This window comes from Contarinia nasturtii, unplaced genomic scaffold (assembly GCF_009176525.2).
Source record: "Contarinia nasturtii isolate CC-2019 unplaced genomic scaffold, AAFC_CNas_1.1 Cnas_scaffold_928, whole genome shotgun sequence".
Classification (NCBI taxonomy): domain Eukaryota; kingdom Metazoa; phylum Arthropoda; class Insecta; order Diptera; family Cecidomyiidae; genus Contarinia; species Contarinia nasturtii.
In genome coordinates, this window is record NW_022198275.1 from 134,096 (window position 1) to 157,028 (window position 22,933).

Here is a 22,933-nt window from a genome sequence, read left to right on the forward strand (position 1 = left end):
AAAGAGAAAGAGAGAGAGAAATATATTCATCGTGAAATTTGCACATCGTTTAAAAAAAGTTTTACTACAAAGCCGGATGAAATAAAGAAAATAACTACGACATAGCGAAAGAACACACAAAAAAAAATATAAATACAACTTTTTCCAATTGGAATTATTTTCTTTGCAAATTGTTGGTTCAAACCAACCTTGAATGGGATTTTATGTTTCACACGGCATCTATAACAACAACTAAACAAAAAAGAATAAATAGAATTGCACGTTTCTCGGACGATTTGTTTGAAAGTGCAACATACACAAAGTGGCTGAGTAAAAGCGTGCGCTTTCTTTCATTCTTTGTTCGTTTGTTTCTCTATTTTTTTTGTTTCTCTAATTTTCTGCTGCCGAAACGAAATATGGCATATACAAAAGCTGCACACAAATTTTTCGCAAGTGTGAAATATTCGGTAAGCTTCAAAATGCGCTCGGCATCAGCGTAAATAATCTGAAAATTGGACGAGCGCACGTGTATAACTGCGATCAGCGCCCATGCTACCGAAATGCGCAATCATTCGTTCAACATAAATCCCCGTGTCGAGTAAAACAATAACTACAGCAGATGAAGAGAAAAAAAATTGCTGAACACGAACTTTTCGCCTCTTACTTTTTTTCTCTCTTTCTCTCTCGCTGCTTACTAGTTTCAAGTGTGAAAATTGAAATGGAACAAAGAATCAACGATGAAAATAAATGAAAAAAAGAAATCGGCTCAACTCAACCGTTTCGTAACTTACCTAAGACTATGGCTAATGTTTTTGTTGCTTTGCGCTCTTTCTTCGCCGATGATTTCTCGCGTTTTTTCTTCGATGCTTTATGTACTTTGTATATGGTAAATCTGGAAGGAAACCATTAAAAATATACCCCATAAATACCCACTTTTAAATGAATCGCTTTTTTCAAATTTTCACTAAATGCATTTTCAGTCTAAACTATTTCTTAAAAAAAAGACAGAAAAATACGAAATAAATAGAGAGAAAGTAAAATCACAAGAGGAAAAAAAAATGAGAAATGCAAACCAACATAAATAAAATGTGCTTTGGTGGTTTATTTTTGTTGTTGTAGTTGTTGGTGTGTTGCAACTTTTTTTTTTGAAAATTGCTGGTGCACATTACATAAGCATGTGACTAAAATTACAGGAACAACAACCAATTTTAAATATTCCGCTATGTATGCATCATTCGATCTAAAAAAACGCGAACACTAAATTGCATCACATATACTCGCGAAGGTCGATTTGAATAGTTGGCTCACATTTCAGATGTAATAATATTTCTCCGTTGTTTTTGATGATGATGATGATGGTAAATCGAAAAATGTTGTAGCAGAGAGCACACAAAATATGCAAACATGCACTAACAACAAAAAAAAAACCAAAAGACTCGTGTGCAACCAAGTGTCAATTACTACGAGATAGATGTTGATCAAACAACGATGAATACAGGCAAAACATGAACGATGATCAAATATTTAAAGCGTTTTATATGCGCTGTCTTTCTCTGTGCGCTATTAAACTATGTCGACGTACACTTTGGCATCGAGGGAGGTTGATTTTGCTCCGTAATAATTCGTTGCTAGTTTTCAAACGTCGTAAACGATTTTCCACGTCTATACAAATTCTGATATCAATGTTTAGACCGATGGAAAAACGCTCACGACATTTGAACATCGATTCATTTTTTTTTTTTTGTTTCGCATTGAAATTTGTTTGTATCAATACGAAAATGATTCGATTTGCTGAAACTCCGCGCACTTATACATGACATGATTAGCATCATTCGAATGTACCTCATCGAGCATCAATTTAATCGAATTTATGAAATGAGATACTATGACCTACAGGTGACTAAGTTTCATGCCAGAAGGAAAAGGAAAGAGGAAAATAAAGAAACAAAACACAAATGTTCAACAGACCGAATTCGATGCAAAAAAAATGTGCTAAACATACAACCAATAACAACATCATGAGATACCGAAATATATAAACGAAATTTCCATTTAATCATTCTTATGTGAACACTGGTCAAAAAGATGGAATGGATTTTTCATGACCGAGCTTAAAGAAATGCTTAATTATCTTGTCTACTTTGATGCTGAATAACAGCGGCAAAAACGTTTTATTATAAACGACCCGTAGCAACAAATAAATTTGAATCTTTTCGACGGAGTTTAATTAATCAAAGTAAATGATTTTTTTTTACAAGTTGGGGGACATATTAGTCAGCCCGTTTTGTTCTGTGTTTTCCCTTTCACAGGTTCTTTTTTTTTCTCGATAAATCAGCATTTCAACTGTAATGGTTTCTTCTATATATCTTACATTCACGTATCAGAGACAAAAATCAAACATGATTAAAATGAAAATACATTGATTTGTTAGCAATTCTACATGTATAATTTTTGAGTAAAATCAATCGAAAATATAGTAATAACAAAAATATGCAAAAACACATATCGAATATTCAAACGACAACATTTTTTTTCTACGGGAAATGAATTTGTGTTTTTCTTATAACTGTTACATTTTTCTTCTGTTCGTAAGGATGCATGTACGAAAAAATTAAAAAAAAATATTTTGAACAAAAGTACGGAACTCATAAGAAATGGAATTGAGTTTCTTTCAGTGATGGTTTTTTTCTATCTGAATAGCACTAGCTATTCGCAGCGCCTGTACAGCATTGCTGCCCAGATGCTGAATCGTAGCGGTTGCCGCACGCGCAACACACTTCGTTTGTACCACACAGAGCATATACGTTCGCGTTCGTTCTCTGTTCGACATGCGTTTGTATACTGACTATGGTATTAGTGTATCATACTCTGTGAGCTCACTGGTTACTTAGACTATATGACAATATGTTGTGTGGTACAAAACGCGTGCGGCAACCGCTTCGATTCAGCATCTGGGCAGCAATGCTGTACAGAAGCTGCGAATAGCTAGCGCTATTCAGAAAGGAAAAAACCATCACTGGTTTCTTTTCTATTTTCGCAAAAATTAGAATAAAAATGATTTTGTTTTGGGTCAAAAAGATTGGCAAAATATTAACCTTTCATCATCCTCTGCCACGACAGGAAGTGAAGATGTCGGTCTAAAAACGAAGAAAATGTTTGAATTCGATTTTAATATTTCGCTTTTTGTATTATATGGCAAAGAAAAACAAAAATTCAGTTATGTCACGTATTTTGTTCTTTTTTTATTATTTTAACCAGTTGTTAGAGATGGATAGTGGATGGGGTCAACAGTATACATGCAACAAATTCCGATGTCATTCAATCGTTCATGTAATGTGACACAGAGAAACATCAAAATATCAAAGGGACACTCAGCATTTGGGTAAAATTTATTCATTTATTTATACATTGCATGAGAAAAGTAAGATCATTTGGGAACTGTCTAATAAAACTCGATGACTACAAAGCATTACCATCGTTTGAGGTCACAAGTCAATCAAAATAAAAAAAAACAAACAAACTGGGCGAAAAGTATTTTAGATTTTTAAACTCCGGTGGGAAATAAAAGTCACAACCATGGCATAATAGAGAGACAAACACGTTCGCAGCACTTAATTAAACATCGATTGCCTCAAGTTATTCGGTTGGTTTGACATTGCTGACTGTCATCTTGAATTCATATTTTATTAGCTTTCATATTCGATGATGCGAAATTATCGATATGTATAAAATATTCCGTTGACATCGTAGTCCAATGGAATGGATTTGAAATCAAAAATATCGCAGCTATCAGTGGAGGTGGCAAGGAGACAGAGACAGAGACAGACAGACAGACGCACAGACTGATATAGGTGGCTAACGGCATCAGCTAAAAATGATTGCAGTGAGATGTGATTATTATGTGCAAGAGCCGATTTGGATTTGGTGTTCCATTGGTGTCTATGTGAGTGTGAGTGTGCGTAATTATGTTCAAAGTTATTTTGGGAAAAATACGATGCTTCAATAGGCAAGTGCGTGGGTATTGTGAAACTTACTAAAGTTTTCGTGTTTATTCTATCTGGATAGTTTATTATGATGATACAATTTAACTTACGAAAGATTCTGAGACATTTTTGTAATCGCAACAAAACTACCGCTCACTCTTTACGTGTGTCATTTACAATAAATATATCGTAAATCGTTTTTTATATCGATTCGAATGAGAAAAGAGAAAGAGAAATAGATTTGAGATGTTTTTTTTAAAGAAAAATAATACAAAGAGTTAAAATAGTAAAAGATAAATTGAGAGAGAGAGAGAGTTCTTTTTTGGATTTTTTCTGTTATTGGATTCCAAAAAGTTTTAATAGAAAAACAAAATGACAGACAAAAGTTTTGTGTTGAATAACAAGTAATCCTGTTTTTTTTCACTAGTTTTCTTTGAAAAGTTTCTGCAGTTTTTTTTTGGTTTTGGTTTCTTTTCAAATACTTTGGCTATTATTAAAACAAATAGTCAAACTTGATTTGCACTCACCTAGATGCTTGTGAATTTTTCTTGTCCTTACGCGATCCCCGTGAATTGGTTGATACAGTGGAATCGTTTCGTGTCAGTGACAAAGCACCCTGTACTCCATACCGTACAATCGATAATGGTTTCATTCCCATGCTGGAAGCCAACAAAAGAAAAAAGATGCATTGCAAAATCGGTTTGGTTAAGTCAATGCATTTAAATCAGTGTACAATGCGAGAAAGAAAAAAACAGAGATGCACAGGAACGTGCATCGAATGGTGTAGGTTGAATTTATTCAATTTTACCTGACTGCTTCACGTTTCGGTGAGCCGTCAATTCCATTACGTTTGTTTAAGCTGCTGCGTTTTAGAGTCCCACCGCTGTCGGTGCGTTTGCGATGTTGTGGACTCTCTGGTGGTGTACTTGTGCCCGCAACAGCATCTTCAATATTTGACGGTGCATAGCCCGAATCATGGTTTCCATTTGGATCTGCCGACATAACGACGCATTGTGACGGCGAGGTCGTGATTTGTGCCACAACACTATAAGTACTGTATTTATTTGAATGGATTCATTTTTGCGGTTTGAGATTTTTGTTTAGTTTTGTTTTGAAAATAGAAAGCATTCATTTTTTTTAGATGCGACAGAGAAGGAGAAGAGAAAAAGAAAGAAATATAGAAAATGCAAAAGAAATGAAAAAATGAATAATTGTTGGAAAAAAGTTCGGCACTCAGGATTATTATATAACAGCAAACAATTTGTAAAATATAAATATGTGGTGGTTGTTTGATAGAGAAAAAGATCTATATTGTGTAATGGCAAAAGAAAATAACATGTTTTTGGCTTGTAAACATGCGATAAAGCGTAGTTTGAATTGAAAATTAATAGTACAATAAAAAAAGCACAATAGCCTAATAGCGCTATTGCAAATCTATTGAAAGGTTTTGTAATTCGTTATTCTATATCGTGTCTATGTGTATGTGTATGTGTTGTTATTTATTTTCTTTTCTTCTCTTTTATCATTCACTTGTACTTACTTCCCCGTTTCTTCGACAACTGTCGCTAGCATGAATTCTGTCGATTTGTCGTTAACAATTACATGACAATCGTCTACATCGGGATCGGGTGATGCAGCATTCTCGTCTTCGTCTTCGTTTGAACCGGACGCCGTATTGGTTGGTGCATCATCCGGCATTATTTTTGAGCCACTCTTACTACTATCTAACGTTGTTTCAGCCAATCGTCTCGTTTGAGCGATATTTTCGATGACACTACCTCCAGTTGCGAAATCTGTTAAATTTGGTTTTTTAGCTGCTCTTTGCTTTTTCGCTCGTAAGCTAAGTGCCTGCCATATTCAACAAATATATGACAATAGAATCGTGCACAAAACAAAAAACCGAGAGAATAAAATACAGAGAAAGAGAAAACATGATAAAAATGTAAGTAAACATCAATTGACGGGATATTTCCTTCGATTGCAGTAATTTTCTGCTTTATGCACTTGCCCAGTCCATTCCGTTGTCAAATGAAGTGAAACCAACAAACAAGCTCTTAAGTTTTTGACATACATGTGTGTGCGTAACGTCGAAAATCTCATTATATTGTATTTCGACATGATTTTCTCGTTGTCTCAAAGTGGAAAGCCCATTTATTTACTTATATTTACAATTCGTTGAACAACACAGTCGACATGTTTATTCATTTGAACTTTGATGTGATTCAGTTGTTGGCATTTAATACATTTATTCAAAAGGATATAATATGGTTGGTATGACACATTATTCTTGAGCCAGGGTGTGCGTGTGGTGTGTACTTGCAGAGTTGTAGATTGCTTTCCATTTGGAAATCAACAAACATATAATGTATGCAGTTGGTATTATGCGCCTTTATAATTGTGACACGCTACACACATATGTTCATTATTTGTTGTTGTTTGTGTCTGCAATTCTGCATAGTGTTCAAGCTACTTTGTACCGATTTTACCATTTCGAATGAAATTGCCTTTTTGAGATGAACATCAACAATATGGTTGAGTTCGGTCCTATGGTCGGTTGTTAATGGAATGAATCTTCAACCTGATAAAACGCAAATGGCAATCATGTGTGCAAATGTTTCGTAATTCACTCAAACCTCATTCACACAGTACTACAAAGACGGAATAAATTAATATCGACGAAATTGGTCAAATCTATGCATAAACTGTGATTGAGATAAGAAATGGCAATGCATTAATAAAGATCAATTTGCTATTCGATTATTCATTGCGGGGTGACATTTTTCAATTTTCAACAAAGACCAATGATTATAGCGCTCTTGTTTTCTCAATTGCTTAAAATGATATATCTTCATATTGATTTTATGTGTGTGTGTGTGTATGTGTGCTGTGTGTACTTTGCACACCACATTTCAAATGTGGTTATTTGTAATTGAGAGAATACAATCGAAATGGTAATAACGAAGCTCTTCGAAACTGATGAATAATTACATTGTACGTCGTATGCATTTATACAATATATGCGACAAAGATTCCAGAACAATATAAAGACATTTTCAGTCAAAATTGGAAGGAAATAGATTACGTGCAAATTTCATGTCTTTACAGTAAAAACACCCCTGGTGGCTCATGTGGATAAGTTACGAGTTTATTTCGTTTTCTATTATTTTCTTGTGTGCAAATTGTTCGAGCATATACATTATATACATATCTGGCAACAAATAACTCTCTTCAGAATATTGCTTGCCATAGTCAGAAGTGTAAACTTGTTGCAACATTTATATACTGCCATACAATGTATGAGTGCATACATATTACATTATAATAGTTTGTATGTAAAATTCTCAAAATATGCATACCTCTCATGAAAATGTTGATATTTGCCATGCTGATGAGAGGGGGCGAATTCAATTTGAATGTCACACCTTTTTTCGAAGCCAAATGACACATGAAACACTTGAGACGTATACAATACGCATTCTGATCGATTACTTCGATTCCTAAATTAATTCAAACCTTTTTTTAATTTCTTTGAATTTATTTAAATGAAAATATGATGTCATTTCTTCTTTGACATTTTACGAATCTTGAGTCTTTTAATAACCAGTTTTAATGAATCTTAAAACTAGTCTACCCCTTGGGATAGAATATAAACCGAACCGTAGCAAGGATAAAATAGAATTCAACAAATTTCAACACAATTCATTATTCACGCGTATCATCATCATATTGTAAAACTTTCAACATTTCCATTTTCGAGTTGGGTTCGATGTGTGTGTGTGTGTGTGTTTGCGTTTTTCTCGTTTGCGGTAGCGATTTTCGTTCATTTTTTACTCCGTTTTTCTTATGATGAAAATGTCAAAAACTTCACATTTCACCGCAATAATCATTAACAATGCGAAATGATATATATATTTGATGTGATTTTTTTGTGAGAGAAAATGAACATTCAAAATATATATATTTTTTAAAACGAAAGTTTTTTTTTCTCGAACGATGTCATGTTTGATCAAAATTGGTGGAAAAACGTTGTAAATAATCAATACGAAAAACGACCAACAAAGCGATTCAGAAATGCATGTCAAATAAAGTTTGTGAATCTGATGTCATTGGTTTTGTATGTGTGAATTTCTGATGCTATCGATTGGCCGAAGGTTTTTCTTCCGTATTTAACTTTAAAATATACTTTACCAGCATGCACGCAAGCACACAACGATTTCATTGAATTAAATGAGCTTTAAACGAAGTTTGTTTGCGCGCATCACTACATTCGCCATCGAAAATTGCGCTCGAATAAAAGATGGGCAAGTGACATAAAACTTTGATCAACTGCAAGCAAACGGTGTCAATGAAGTCCAGTAAAAAAGTCAATGAAAAATATAAACAACAGACACTGTTGAATGTGCGAACACACACTTACCTTAAAAATACTCCAATACAAAAATATCATGATAATACATGGTATATAAAAGCTGACTAATGACGAAAATATAATGAAATTTGTATTAAAAAAACCGCATATTTCCTGCACTCGATTCGGTGTATTGTTTAAACCGAGCACAATTGGTGATCCGATTGCTATCGATATGGCCCACACCAGCAATATGGTAACGAATATGCGTGTACTATTTTTATGTTTTGCATATTTGATCGGTTGTGTTACGGCTATATATCTGAAATGGCATAAAAGAGAAAGTAAAGTGGGTGTCAATGTTCAAAATAAATTGTATGTATGTTGTCCAATTTGTTGAGAAAAATATGGATGTTAGCAGGAAAATTGATAAGCTCGTCCAATATTTTATGGACATGTCGATGTTAAATGAGAATATTGCAAAAAAAAACAAATTTACTAAAAAAACAATTGAAACTCTATGTTTATCATTCGATGTCCAGAATGGAGGTAGCACGGTTATTCAGTGGCGTTATTTTATTTGAGTAGACGGAGGGAGGGCAATTTTTTGTATTGCATGACAAAGCCATTCAATTTATAATGCTCAATATGATCAAAGAGCGAGAGTCCGGTACAAACATCGAAAATAATAATTTATCATGATTACATGTGGCTGATATAAATGTATACTGGACGATTGATGGCATGAATAGCAATGAAATGCTACCAAATGGATCGATCTCTTGTCCAATAAATACTTCAGCAAATTCAATTAAATGCGCGCATTTATTCATTTATGCATTTCAGTCATGTATTTTTATCTATTTTACTGACATCAGTTATGTATATAAAAAAAAATTCCCGACTGACACCAGATATCTTTTTTGTTTGCGTTTGCTCTCCCTTACAAGGCCATTCATCTCGTTATTCGTCATTCGGCATGGTCATTTTTCAAATGTTCTTTTTTCATATTAATGATGTATGAGAGGTTTTACTTCAAATTGAAGGAATACACAACAAAAAAAATGCTCGAATATAAAGGAGAGCCGGGGTTGCTGAAATTGAACCTGAATAATCGATTTATTATGACGCAAACATTTTTCTCAAATCAAAACGTTGATTTCATCAACAATCGCCGAAGAGAAGAGTGGTGAGAGAAACGATGAAAAATCATTGCGAATGAACGGTGAGCAGAGAGTATCCACTTGACATGTTATTGAATTCAGCTGATGGAGCACAGTCAATGAAGTGAAGCTGTGAAATGTGAAGCACCTGTGTACTTGAATGCAGAATGAAAGGGAAAAAGGTGTATATTTTAATCATCCTTTTCTCTTTTCCCCACCTTCACCCACACATTTGCCAAAATATAATTGATTAAAGCGTTTTATTGAAGCTATATTCAATTTGTTGAAATGAGACTTATAATTTAAATTGCTTGATTTTCATTGAAAAATCAATGAATCAAAGATATAATTACGGTTTTAAATCAAATCTTATTATTGTAAATATCTGTCTGTCGTTTTCTTTTTGCCATCCTTCAACACTCCTTTTGCTCGCACCAAGTACGTACTTAAGAGACTTACACACATATATGTGGCGGTACATGGCTGCAAAACTGTTTGATGAACAGAGACATGTGTCTCGCTTTTGATTCTGCATTCGCATTGGTTTCATTTTCTCTTTGTTTATATTTTTAAAAATAGATTGATGAGAGTGTTCTTATGATTGTTGTAGTGTTTCAGCGGTTACGTCAAAAGTCATTATCGAGAAATGTTTTTATGTGCATAAAAGATTTCTCGGTCTTGAGGAATTGTGAAAGTGACGACATTCATTCTTCTTAATTTTTTCTTTCATTTTCATATTCGCTGTGTAGCGCAAATACTAAAAGTTATTTCTCGCTCAAAAACTCACAAAAGACCACTTGACGCACAGGAAATTTGTTTCAATTAAAAGACTGTCGTGCTATTGGATGCCATTCATTAATAATAATTATGAGTACAGAGAGAGAAATCTCTTGACAAACGATTTTATCGTGCGACAGTGTTGCGGCAGCTGCCGGAAAGCGAAAGTGATACGTACAATGTGACTCAATGGCAGCAATAAAGCTTTTGTTTCGCCAAAAAACTGGCTGCTTTTTTGCCACTTACTCATTATTCTTGTATTGAGAGTGGCAGAATGTTCGGGCTGGTATGCGAATGAGTCGAAGCGATAATTTTGAAATGAATTATCGAAGAATAATTATGTACGTTGTAGAGAATGTTCCATTCTATGCGAAATTTTCTTGCCCTTTTTTAAGTGCTTCTGGAGCAATCACATGTTTGATCTACCACACACATAGTAGACTTGACAACAATAAAATCGCATCAGCTTTATAATAAATTAAAGCATTTTGCTATTCCTTCATTCGCTTCTTTTATGCCTATGCATAAAATGTTGATTCATTCCTCTTTTTTGTCTTCATTTACATAATTCGAATTGTGCGCGTTTTATCAACTGAATGAAAAAAAAAGTGTATATAAAACAGCTGAAAATGATTGAATGTCTCGAACCTTATCGTTGGGGGAATTGAAATTGATGCCACTATGCTATATTTTTGGGACCAAAAGCAAAAAAAGTATATCTAATCTAATTTTATCTAAAAATGTAATTAAAGTCTGTTGTTCATCCGGTGCATGATGAAATGATGTGACACGTGAGCATTTCAATGTCGCCGCCGTCGCATTTGCCGACGACGACAATCACTGTAAACCATGAATTATAAATGAGTCTACAGCCTACGACATTATACTTTTTAAATGCGAATTGGATTTGGCTCTCTCTATATATATTTTCTCTTTTATCTAACCGGAGATAGACATGTCTCTTTTGCTTTGACAAAGAAGATATCTATGTCCAAGCTCATGATTTATGAAACTTAATTCGACAATGGAGTCCATCATCACCTTTGAATTTCATCGATGGTATTCATTTTTATGCAACAACTAAAATTACTACAGGATTACAGTTTTGTATTTGAATAGATTCACGATCACAATCAAACATAAAATGTCCACTGATATAATCTGAAATTTCGGGGTTTTTCGTTGTGACCATTTGCCCGAACTAAAATGTGTAGACACGACATAAATGGAATAATCTATGCTCATGAACATGGATAAAGCGATTAATTCTCTAAAAAATTGTGTTACTAATTTGCATGATAAATGTGGTCCATCACAATGCAATTGTGTTTTGACTTCATGAGAGTAGCTTTTGGTTCAACATTTTCGGTCGAATATAGTGTTCCCATTGGATTATTATAATCGTGCGGAAATGTTTGGCATTCATTTTTGATGATGATAATAATAATCTGAATAGTCACCAGTCACCAAATGGAAAATGCTCGTTGATGAGTCAAGCTTCGCACAAAATAAATGCAAAAAATCATGTTAAAAGCTTATTTTTCCACGGTAAATCTCCTGCTAGTATTGTATAATGCAATAAATTTTCATCCCATGGCGAATAGACTCTCTGGAAAAATAATTGGTCATAAAAACCATCGTGTGACATGCAATGGCTTGCCATTGTTGTGCACAGAGATCAGCTCAATAGAAAGGACATTTATTCATATGTAAAAAGACGACGGGAAAAAAGTTAGAGAGAAAAGACCAAACCCGCACGCAAACCATGTGCCAGCCCATGACAATGACACTAAAATGAAATTGCAGAGATTTTATTGATCGCATGGACATAGCAGCAATGAGCATATTTTCAGTTATGTATTGCGTGTGTATGTCACAAACGGATCTTCAACCATATGATATCAGTCGCCATCAATGTTCAGTGAATTGAAATCATACCGAATTAGATTATCCACGGATTGAAATCCTTTGTGATTTGTGCTTTGTTAGCAATGGCCGTACAAGAATTTTATTGTACGAAAAATCATCGCTTATGCGATATTGTATTAAATTTCCGGCGCACAAACTATGTCAATGACCATAATTTAATACATTACGCAATATCGATCATATTTTTTGGCTTATGGAGATTTATTGGTATGCTTTGATCCCTGAAAATGGTTGCAAAACCATTAAATGCCCGTATTACGTGCGTACGATAATTCGATGTTCTATATAGGGAAATATGGGATTAAATTTAAGTTATTGTTGCCTAAGAAACAGTAAATGTGATCTGTGCGCTACTTTTAAAATCTATAGCCAAAAATTGAACGAAAAAAGGAGGAAGGAAAAAACAAAATTCAACTTACCGGTCTATTGAAATGGCAACTAAATTAAATATTGATGATGTCGAACAGATTACGTCCATTGCTATATAAAAATCACAAACAAAATTCGGAAGAGCCCATGTCATGCCATTCACCTGCAAATAAATATAAAATCGTTTAAATGAAATTAGTTTTCGTTTCAATTCAGATGCGATTGCACCAATTGAGAGTGAAAAAAAAGACGAACAACATTGAGAGGTAGAAATCGATTGGAAAACTTTGATTTGACGCAACAAGTTTATCAATTTCGAGTAAATAACCGCAACAATTCACTCTACTTCACTTGGTCTCACTTCCTGTTAGCCGGTTCGATGGCTTGCTCTCTCGAAACCAAATCGGTTGCACTATGGAACCAATTCAAAGTGAGAGTCAAAGTTGCGACAATGACAAGTTTGCTGGCAAGTCTAACCAAATCACAATGGCTACAAAGTTTATGGCAAATCATTTGCAAAAGTTGTGAATGTAGTTTTACGTATATCGTCATCGTCGTGCAGACGTACAATGAATGCCGAACTATTTACCGTCACACACTCATGCTCATTGAAACCGTATTTCTAACACATTTGTTTCACCTCAGCATAAAAGCTATGCATGTGCTGCTGTGTGCACGTGTGTATTTGTACATTCCAAAAACGTGGTATGAACCTAATTAGTGAATGCTTAAACTTTTAAATTGCTTTGATACACACGCTCAAAATGTCAAAAGTCAATATACAACTCGTTTGAAATTCGATTGAGATAATGATGAGTGCATTGCATTTATAGTCGATTGAAGTGTGGAAATGCCTTCGGCGAAAGGAAAACAAAATCCAATCAAACTGATTTGTATTGGAGGCTTGGGAAATGGGCGACAATTGTCAGCTAAGCACACATTGCATTCATATTACTCAATCAATGAATTGTAACAATAATAATTTTGGCAACGGTCGAACGCTTGAAATGGTAATTTATCTACGTGCACGCACACACATGCCGTTTTTGTTTTTGATAGTCGATCTCTCGCATGTGCAGTGCAGCATTTTATGTTGTTGCATTGTTCTTTCAATGGTATGTTGCCGCTAGCATCTCGACCATTACTGAATTGATTATTATGCGACAAACACATTTCGACACCTATTTGCGCATACAATTCATTCAATTCATCCATTAACAATGTGGAAACGAGATTGCAATAACTGATACACAATAGATAGTTGTTAACACTTTTTGAAAACAATGAAGAAAACTAAATATATGTTCAACACGTTATCGCTTGGTAATTTATCGCTGGCATATATGAATAGATACTGCATGATGGCGAACCAATTGAAAGAAACAAATTCAACTCTAACCCCGACACCGAAACCTCGTATCATAAATACCGATCTTTTGATTTGACATTCTTTTCAATTCAATGATTTAATGGACTCTCTTTTCACTTATCTCTCTTCTTCTCTGTTTGACTACCACTTGCTGTACTTCTCGTCTTCTAATTTTTCTCTGCCTGTCTCTGTCCCTTTGTACACTTACTATAAAAGTCAATAACACACACATTAAAAAACCAATTAAAAAAGCTTTAGCAAATGACATGCTGCTACTGTTGCTGATGATGATGATGATGAATAAATTAAAGTTGTTGCCATACGCAACGATCTACGGACGATATACACAAAATAGATACAGCCAGTGAAATCATTGTCAATCTAAAACCAGTAATTTAGTTTACTTGACACAGCAAAATTAACCAAATACAGCAAAAACTACGTAAATATTTGCCAGAGATAAACCAGCTCATTTTTTCTATTGTGGCGGACACACATTAACTTACTTTATCTCTATGGAATGTGTGCACACGCTATTGCGTCTATTGAATGAGATGGTTTATTCAACTTTTGGAAAATTGGTAAAAACTACAACATTTGACGTGTGATGAGATGAAATGCTTTTGAGCTTAATCCAATTTCAAACATTCAAATGACCCGTTGATTCAGTTGAGGCTCAAAAACTCATTTCGTCTCACCTAACACTTCACTTTTCCATCAGTTTGCCACATACGGAACACATTACGAGTATACGTTATTTTCATCTGTTTGCGTAAATCATTCCTCCTTCCAACGTTCTGCTTATTGTGTTAATTTTACTTAACCAATACACAAACACACGCATACACACCAATACGTGTTGTGATGTTTTTCTAGCCCGCTCCAGCTAATTGCACTCACCAAATGTGGTTTTTCGCTCGTAATTTGTAGAATACCGCCAATGCAATCAGCTATTACGGCTTTTTGTACGGCAGAGAGCGAGAGAAAGATATGAAACAAACAATGTTGATTGGCTGTTTTTATGCATATCCCAGCCAATTTTGTACTGAGTCATTGTTATTGATGTGATGAACATACATCACTTCATATAGTGTCTCTTTTCATTAAAAGTGTTTGGAAGCATTCAACACGGAATTTTCATTTATCGACTATTACTGTGCTTAATTAAGTGAAGCTTATTCCATACCATCAATATCATCATGAAATTCAATCAGGTTCGAATATGAATTGAATACAAAAGAACACAAAAAACAACACGTTTACTGGATATAAATGCAAAATTGGCCAAAAGTAATATTTAAAATGGGAAGACAAAAATGTTCAAAATGAAATTCAATTTCGGATAGAAATGGTTGGAATGTTCAACACATTTCTTCGACAGTAAAAGGAAAGTTTCTTTTTCATCGTATCCGAGAAATGAAAAAAAAAAAACGGAAATTGAAGAATATTGTGAATGAAAAAGATGCAAAAAATGTAATGAAAAAAACACAAACACAAGAAAAATAAAAAAATCATTTTTAAATTCCGCATCCGAATCGATTTCGCAATTTTTTACCTGCTATACCGTTGCGGCTCACTTTCATAGTTCATTTTATGACATAGTTGACAGCAACAAAAAAAGAAACGATTTTTTCTGTGTTACTGTACACCTGCCTGGGAACGAAAAATCGCTTTTATGACACAAAGTGAAAAAAAGAAGCATAAAAATTAAACCTTTGCCACGATTGAGAGCTGTAAAATAATTCGAATGGCTTTTTTGGTGCAATTGTCCAACACCATCACCCATGGATAACCATTAAAGTAGATGCGTTTGACACTATAGCGACAAAAATGGGTAATGTGTTAAAGAATTTATTGGTCTTGAAAGGATTTTTATTGTTCTCGAAACAGGTGGGTAAGCACGGTATTGTTTGGTTGAAATAAATCAATACTGTATATAATTTGCCATCGATAAAAATGGCAGAGACAAAAAAGGGGTGAACAATGTAACTGCTGTACGCATTTACTTTCAAATATGTTTGAAAGTCAAACATTTGGCTAGCCAATATCGGTAAAAGATGAATGTAAGCCGCATGAGAATAATATTCAATCGAAACACAATGTTCCACGACAAGTTGTGAACAACACATATTACCCGCATACTTTTCAGCTGAGAAACGGTTACACGCAATGCGTCGCATCTATTTTTAGGTAGACGACGCCAAATAAATGTCACTTATACTCATGTTTCGCAGATTCTTTTCACCTTCAGCCGGCTGTCCCCTTTTTACAATGTTATACAAATATCTCCATTCGATGTTCATGTATTCGATACAGCAGCGTTGCGGTCATCCATTTATTCCAAGTTAACGTTGAAAATGGCTTGCGATATATAAAAGCGGGTGAATATACAGTGTTTAAATTGACACAGTGAGAAATGTAAGCCGACTCAGTCTTGTTACACGAGCACCGAATTGTTTCAAGTGAAAGTGAATAAATTCAGCGATTTTATCTGAACGCTTCAAGTTCATTGGTTTGCTTTTTATGATTTTATGATATCATATCAAATGAGACCAAAGCCCTTTGTACATAAGCTTTATGTATCATGATATTATTTTGCAAACATGGATGCAACCGCCCAAAATCCGCAAAATTATTCGCTTAAATGTAAATTTGAACACGTATAATCATATTAAATTCGGTTGGTTTTTTTACGGGGTTCAAGCTCCGTCATAAACTTCGGGCGGAAATGTGCAAGACGCACTCTTATGTTGTGTAATGATTGCTTCCCTCCTTTTTTGTTCTCTTGCGTGTGCGATAATCTGCTAATAAATAGCAAGAAGAAAAAAACATCATCCGAAACAAGACTCAAATACACCAACATACAAGCATGTGTGCGGTCCTTTCTCATGTTAACTGCTGCACGACATCCATTTATCTTGTGGTAAATCGTGATTCAAAAAAAAAACAAAAACTGACCATTCAAAGCACACTCTCTAAGCGAGGAAAAAACAGACTCACAAAATGCGAAAGCCACACAACACTTCAAACCATATAACATCACACCGAGAAATGAATTATACACACGTACTACGCGCAACGAATATTCACACTCCAATGTCAAACTGTGCAAATCCTCATTTATAACTAGTTTTACTGTCATAGAATTCATACGAATCAAAGTTGGATGTGCATGTTTTCTTGCCATTTCTTTTTCTTGTTCGAGATACCGAATGCTTTCGGAATGATTTCAATGATCGGCCTTAGTGAAAAAGTGACATTATATGAATTACATGAATGAATGCTCCGTTGGGCTCTCTTTTAACATAAAAAAGGCAAAAAATCACTTCTTCTTTTTTCCCTTATTTTCGCGTTGATGACAAGAATACAGAAACTAACAGAAAAGAATTCCATTTCTCATGTTTCACCACTCTATCTCTCTCTCCCACTCTGGAGACATTGTCGTATTCCATGCGGCTGTGTTTTATTCGTTCTGAGGTCAAATTGATGACAGTGATTTTCCATGCGTTCTGCACACGAGAAGGGTACAACACTCTCAGCTTTTACGATTCATGTTAAAACAATTTTCCATTTATTGCTTTTCAATGAAATTCACATTTCTCACAAAAAAAAAGAGAAAAAGAAGTACACACAAAAAAAAACATCCAACGAGAGAAAATAGCACGAAGCAAAAAGGAAAGCGACAACATCTCACGCGTTGTTTGATAGCATTAAGAGGGAAAAAATTGTGATTCAATGTCAATGTGATTGTACCGAAAATTATCTATGATGACTCAAGGTTTCGGTTTACGTCTGTTGACAGTGGTTACCAATTCGCATTTGTAGCTATTATAGAGATGCGACTTATTTGATTGCTGATGGATATTGAAATGTGATTTTCGCTTGATGGCAAATAAATTACCAGCTCTCATTCTATCGCTCTCTCATTAACTCATTTTCGCTCTCGCTCTCGCTCTTTCGCTATATCACTGTCTCTGTGAATGTAATAAAAACGGCAACTCCATTACGGCTAAAGAACTTATCAAATTTTTTTTATATCGATATCGTAATTGACAATTATTGAATATGTATGAATGGCATCCGAATGTGACACGCTGTTTGCAATTAAAAAATATGTCACAATTTAATGTGCTCATCAAATTCATATTAGCAAAATTGCCGATTCCACATAGCAATAGAATGTCGAACGAATCAAAATCAATTGCCTCAATCCACTTTTTTTATTTACTTTGTGTACTGCGTAAAAAGATGTACTATAGAGCATAAGTATGTTGTATGTAAATAACAGCTATAAAAACCGCGCCTATAAATCCATACGCAATCATTTCGAATCGATAATATGCCTGTGGAAAAAAGGAGCTTATTCCATCAATGTGTTCGCTGTTAAAAAAAGAAGTTCTCACGTATACTTTTAACGAGTTTGCGGTTATGGGAAATATTTGTAATGCCGCCTATGGCTATGTGGAAATGATGTGTAAACTATAAAAATGTTACCAGAAAAAGGAATATATCACATAAACCATAAATATGAATGGTATTGTGTGGGAGTGCATCTTAAATGTAACGACGATTTTATTTAAATAATAAATATACATTTATTTGTTCAGTTGAAAAGGGGCGAATCGAAATGAAATACGACTGTTCGCATTTATATTCACATATAACTCTTTTCCGCGCATTTTTCCCGTTTTCTCGCGTGTGATTTTCCTGTTTCATTTTATCTCTCAGTTGTAGGCCTACTACACTTCAATTTATACACATGTTCTTTTTTTTTGTTAATACTGCTGTTCGTACACACAAAAATTTATTACCTCGATAACCGATTATTATTATTTGCATACGAGCATAAATTCGAGCGATAGAATGGCTATCAATGGATTTATCGATCCCAAATAATGGCTCATCGTCGTATACAAAAGACTGCACGACATGGCAATGCTTGATTTGTATGAATATGCAAACATCAAATGTATGAAATGTGGATCTCGTCATTCGTTGTGTGTGCGGCTGTGTGTGTGAATGCAATTGACGCAATTCAATGATATAAATATCAAGTGCGTTATTAGAAAAACCGGAAGAATGAATGATGACGATGATGATGGTGCTGATGGTGATGAATGACGAATGGAAAATAGAATGTGAAGGTGTTTTTGTGTGGTTATGCATGTCATTTCAAGCTGTTTATAGTTGAACTTGTTCACAAAACTAGACGTATGTCGAGTCAAGGATTATATCGTTTCCTCGAAGCAATTTGCACGAAACACATGCTCTGGCTTTTCCGTTTCAAAAACATCAAATTTCATCATGTTGTGTACACTATATGTGTCTGAATGCGAGCACATCCCGTTTGCACGGAAAAGTACGTTATTTCTATCCAGCATTCGTTCATTCGTTCAAATAGGTGGGTTTTTTATAAATCTACCGAGCCACCAAGCAGTCCCACATCGAGCAATCACAACAATTGATTATGTCAATGACGAGAAGAAAAATATTTTGTGAAAATATTTCGGCTTCACAATTGTGAAATTCTCAAAAGGCGACAGAGTATAAGTAAACAAGAAAACGAATTATAAACGAAGAGTGAAAATGGAAACACGTTATTCAATAGAATGTCATGTTTCGACAGTAAGTTTACCACTCAAAAAAAAGAAGATATAAACTAAAGCAAACAGGCGTGTACTTTTTCCATTGCAATATAACATACAGATATAATATTTGTGTTTGATATTGATGTGAAAATACGAAGCGGATTTAATATACTCAAAGAACACAATAAATTTGAGAGAGCAATGAGGGAGATGAATAATTCTATAATATTTCTATTAACATTGTTTGTTGGTGGATTGAATTGAGAAAGGTTGTGCGACGTTTGTTGAACATCGAAAATGAATTTATATATATTCTACAACGAATTGTTTGCGGCGCAACGTCGACTTTTGTCAGATATGATGTGTACGAGCTTCAAAATAATCGGACATTTTTACATTTTGATGCGTATAAATTAGAGAGGGAGCGGAAGAGAGAGGGAAGGGAAAGTAAACGAGAGAGGATAAACGAGACAAAGTTTGCCAACGCAACCGTTTTCACTCTAATTCAATTTAGTTTCCAATGTGTAAACACATTCTAACTTGGTCTGAAGAATATCTACATTTTTTTCTTCATCTTGTTCGTGAAATGATAGTGAAAGCATATTTTGTATGAATGCATTAGCTCCAAAATCATTCCCAAGCGTCTTCATATACCTTCTTCAAAATGCGCATATTTGCCACAGAATGAATGTTTGCTATTTTCGGGTTTCATCGCTGTTAGATCGTCGCTCGTTGCTGTTGATGTTTGAATATTTCGCTCGGGAATACAATAATAACATCTTCTTCATCTTATATTCCATTCACTGGCACATAATATTTTCACTTATGCATTTTCTGCTTTTTTTCTCGTCGTTTCTCGCTCTCTCTCTCTCGTGTTTTCTCTATTCCGGACTCTTTTTGGTTTGGCTACTTTGTATATTTCGAAAGTGGCGACATGGCTCATTGATCTAATTTTTAATACATACATCCGACCAACTGCCAACAAGAGACAGAGAGAGATAGGAAATAAAGGAAAAAAAGAGCAAATTGAATTTTCATCTTGTCAGCTAAATTAATAATTTGCACAATGTAAATATACAAAAAGAAATCACTTTTTTGCTATCAAATAAATAAGCGGCTTGTGGCAAACACACAACGGGAAAAACACATCTGAATTAAGGACATGTCGCTATATTCTGCTAGTACGGAGTGGTAAATTCCTTAAGAATATCAAATTGATGATAGAGAAGGGTAGAAGAGATAGAGAAAGTAAAAAATGCGCTGTTCATGTATCAGAATAACCATATTACTCGTGCTGTGAATGCAAGCTGGATGAAAATATATATTTAAATCGATTTGTATTTTCCAACATGAATTTTGGCGTAAATCGATTAGGACGTAACTACCATCGTTTATGGGCTTCGCTCCTTTTTTTTCTCACTCGGATTGTGTGAGACTATATTATGAGAGAAACAAATTACGGGCACACAGCACGTATTGATTGCGATTGTGATGCGATTTCAATATATACAGAGAGAAAAGCCACATATACAAACAATAGAATAATTTCGATGAAATTCCTTCCTAATAGCATTTATTTTGGCAATCGGCCGGGAGTCAAAAGATCCAACCAAACGCGTACCCACATATATTTAGCGCATACATTGTCTGCGTGTGAATTTAACAGCTTTCATGAAGCACATGTTCTATCTTTACTCAGTTCCTTTGTGTCAAGTTGGCACTTGCAAAGCACAACATCAACTTCTTAGCGCGCGCGTAAACAACAACGCACATCGCACACACAAATAAATAAACAACATAATTTCATTCTAATTGTCTATTCATCTCACAAACGTGTACGCATTCCTCACGCAAATGCTTTGGATTATTTTATGGAGGGATGATTTTGAAAGGTGCTATTATACACCAACCAATATGGTTGCTTCTTTGTGGCATTCACACTTTGGTATTGTGTTCATACGTTCGTTCGCACTTGTTTGCTTGTTTGATGTTACATTATGAAAAACGCAATCGACCAATATACTAATCTTAAGCATTTTTGCGCCCATAAATCGCACTAAAATATCGCAGTATTTGAAGCTATAAAATAGTATTGTTTTTGCTCAAAAGCGATGTGAGGCGGTTGGAGGAAGAAAATCATTTGCTGATGCTGTATTATTATTATTTTTTTTTGTTTTTCCTTTCGTTGTAAGGATCTCATTTCAAACAAAATTTATGACCAATGCAAACATCGCAGCCACTCTGTGCGATGCGGCGGCACTTGGAAATTTTCGGTCGTTAAGAATTTAATCAGGAAAATGTATTGGTGTACGAATATGTGTGTCTTAGCGTTAAGCTTGAAATCAGAGCCAGTGGCAAGTATGTGATGTTCATTTTAATATTCGCCATTGGAACGGGGAATACACAAAAAAACCACACACACAGCAAACAACAAACGCTTAGATTTAACCAAAATTAGATGCGGGAGTATGTTTTTGAACATTCTCTGTTTTCGCGTTGGTAGTTTGGGATTTGATAGTTTGCTCTGTGCATGGCTCTGTGAATACAGTTTGATTCACAAGTAAATGGATAGAGTCAGTCTAATGCACCAAACATTTCTACACGAATGGATTACTAATCACTTTATTTTCGTTCGGTTTTCGAGTGAGATAAAATCGATAATTATATTCGACAATTCGAAAAGAAGAAAAAAAACCGATGCAAATGAGTGGGGGTAGAAACAGCAAAGACATTCGAACACAAAACAAATCCATGAAAAAGCACATTAAATGCAAAATGAGATGGAAATGGAATCGGCAATAACGGAATGCTGTGCATACATTCGTAATGTGAGAAGAAGCACAGACGACACGAACGAAGTAGAGCGGGTTCTTTTTTGCTTTTGTATTGCTCTCACGCCTGAGTGGGAAAATCGATTAACAGATTTCATTACAATCTGAACCAAATGTGAAAACGTGTGTAATGCCGATTTTGTGCGAAAACCAAACACTTCAAAACATTCGTTTCAACGGAATTCCATTGAATATTTTATATCTTCTTATCTTAAGCTGGTTAATGAGAAAATAAAATAAATTTTATTTGACGAGACCAATATTTTGCGTCTATTTCCTAGTTGTTTTCTTCACCAGAGGTATTTGATGCGTCAAAATTTCTCGTCTAAATATTTGTAAATTACAAGTCAGGTTGAATAAATTGTGTACCTTTGCAAAAGCACAGGCACTTTATGCCTATGTCCGAGCTGTATTTTATCTGAATGCTACAGATTCTATTGTCCGAATAATATTAACATCATATTCATTGTATACAATTATCCTCAATGGAGTATTATTCACACCGAAAGAGTGATTATTTTTTGTTAATTTGCTTTCAACGAAATAAACAAACGGACACAGAAAGAAAGAGAGATAGAGCGGAAAGGCGGCAAATAA

At 34.7% G+C, this 22,933-nt stretch overlaps 1 protein-coding gene across 7 annotated transcripts in view; it reads right to left on the reverse strand.

The window, feature by feature from the left end:
• The window catches only part of LOC116342922 (dopamine D2-like receptor), a 155,554-nt gene that overhangs the window by 3,191 nt on the left and 129,430 nt on the right, over nt 1–22,933 (reverse strand). For 2 of the 7 annotated variants that reach the window (XM_031770728.1, XM_031770729.1), the window contains exons 5-12: nt 12,599–12,711; nt 8,380–8,632; nt 5,503–5,810; nt 4,771–5,016; nt 4,490–4,621; nt 4,073–4,120; nt 3,075–3,116; nt 771–871 (exon numbers count right to left, since the gene is read on the reverse strand). In XM_031770728.1, the coding sequence (XP_031626588.1) occupies nt 771–871; nt 3,075–3,116; nt 4,073–4,120; nt 4,490–4,621; nt 4,771–5,016; nt 5,503–5,810; nt 8,380–8,632; nt 12,599–12,711 (1,243 nt within the window). The remainder of the gene's footprint in view (nt 1–770; nt 872–3,074; nt 3,117–4,072; nt 4,121–4,489; nt 4,622–4,770; nt 5,017–5,502; nt 5,811–8,379; nt 8,633–12,598; nt 12,712–22,933) is intronic. The other 5 variants (XM_031770730.1, XM_031770732.1, XM_031770731.1 and 2 more) reach the window with 5 other exon arrangements.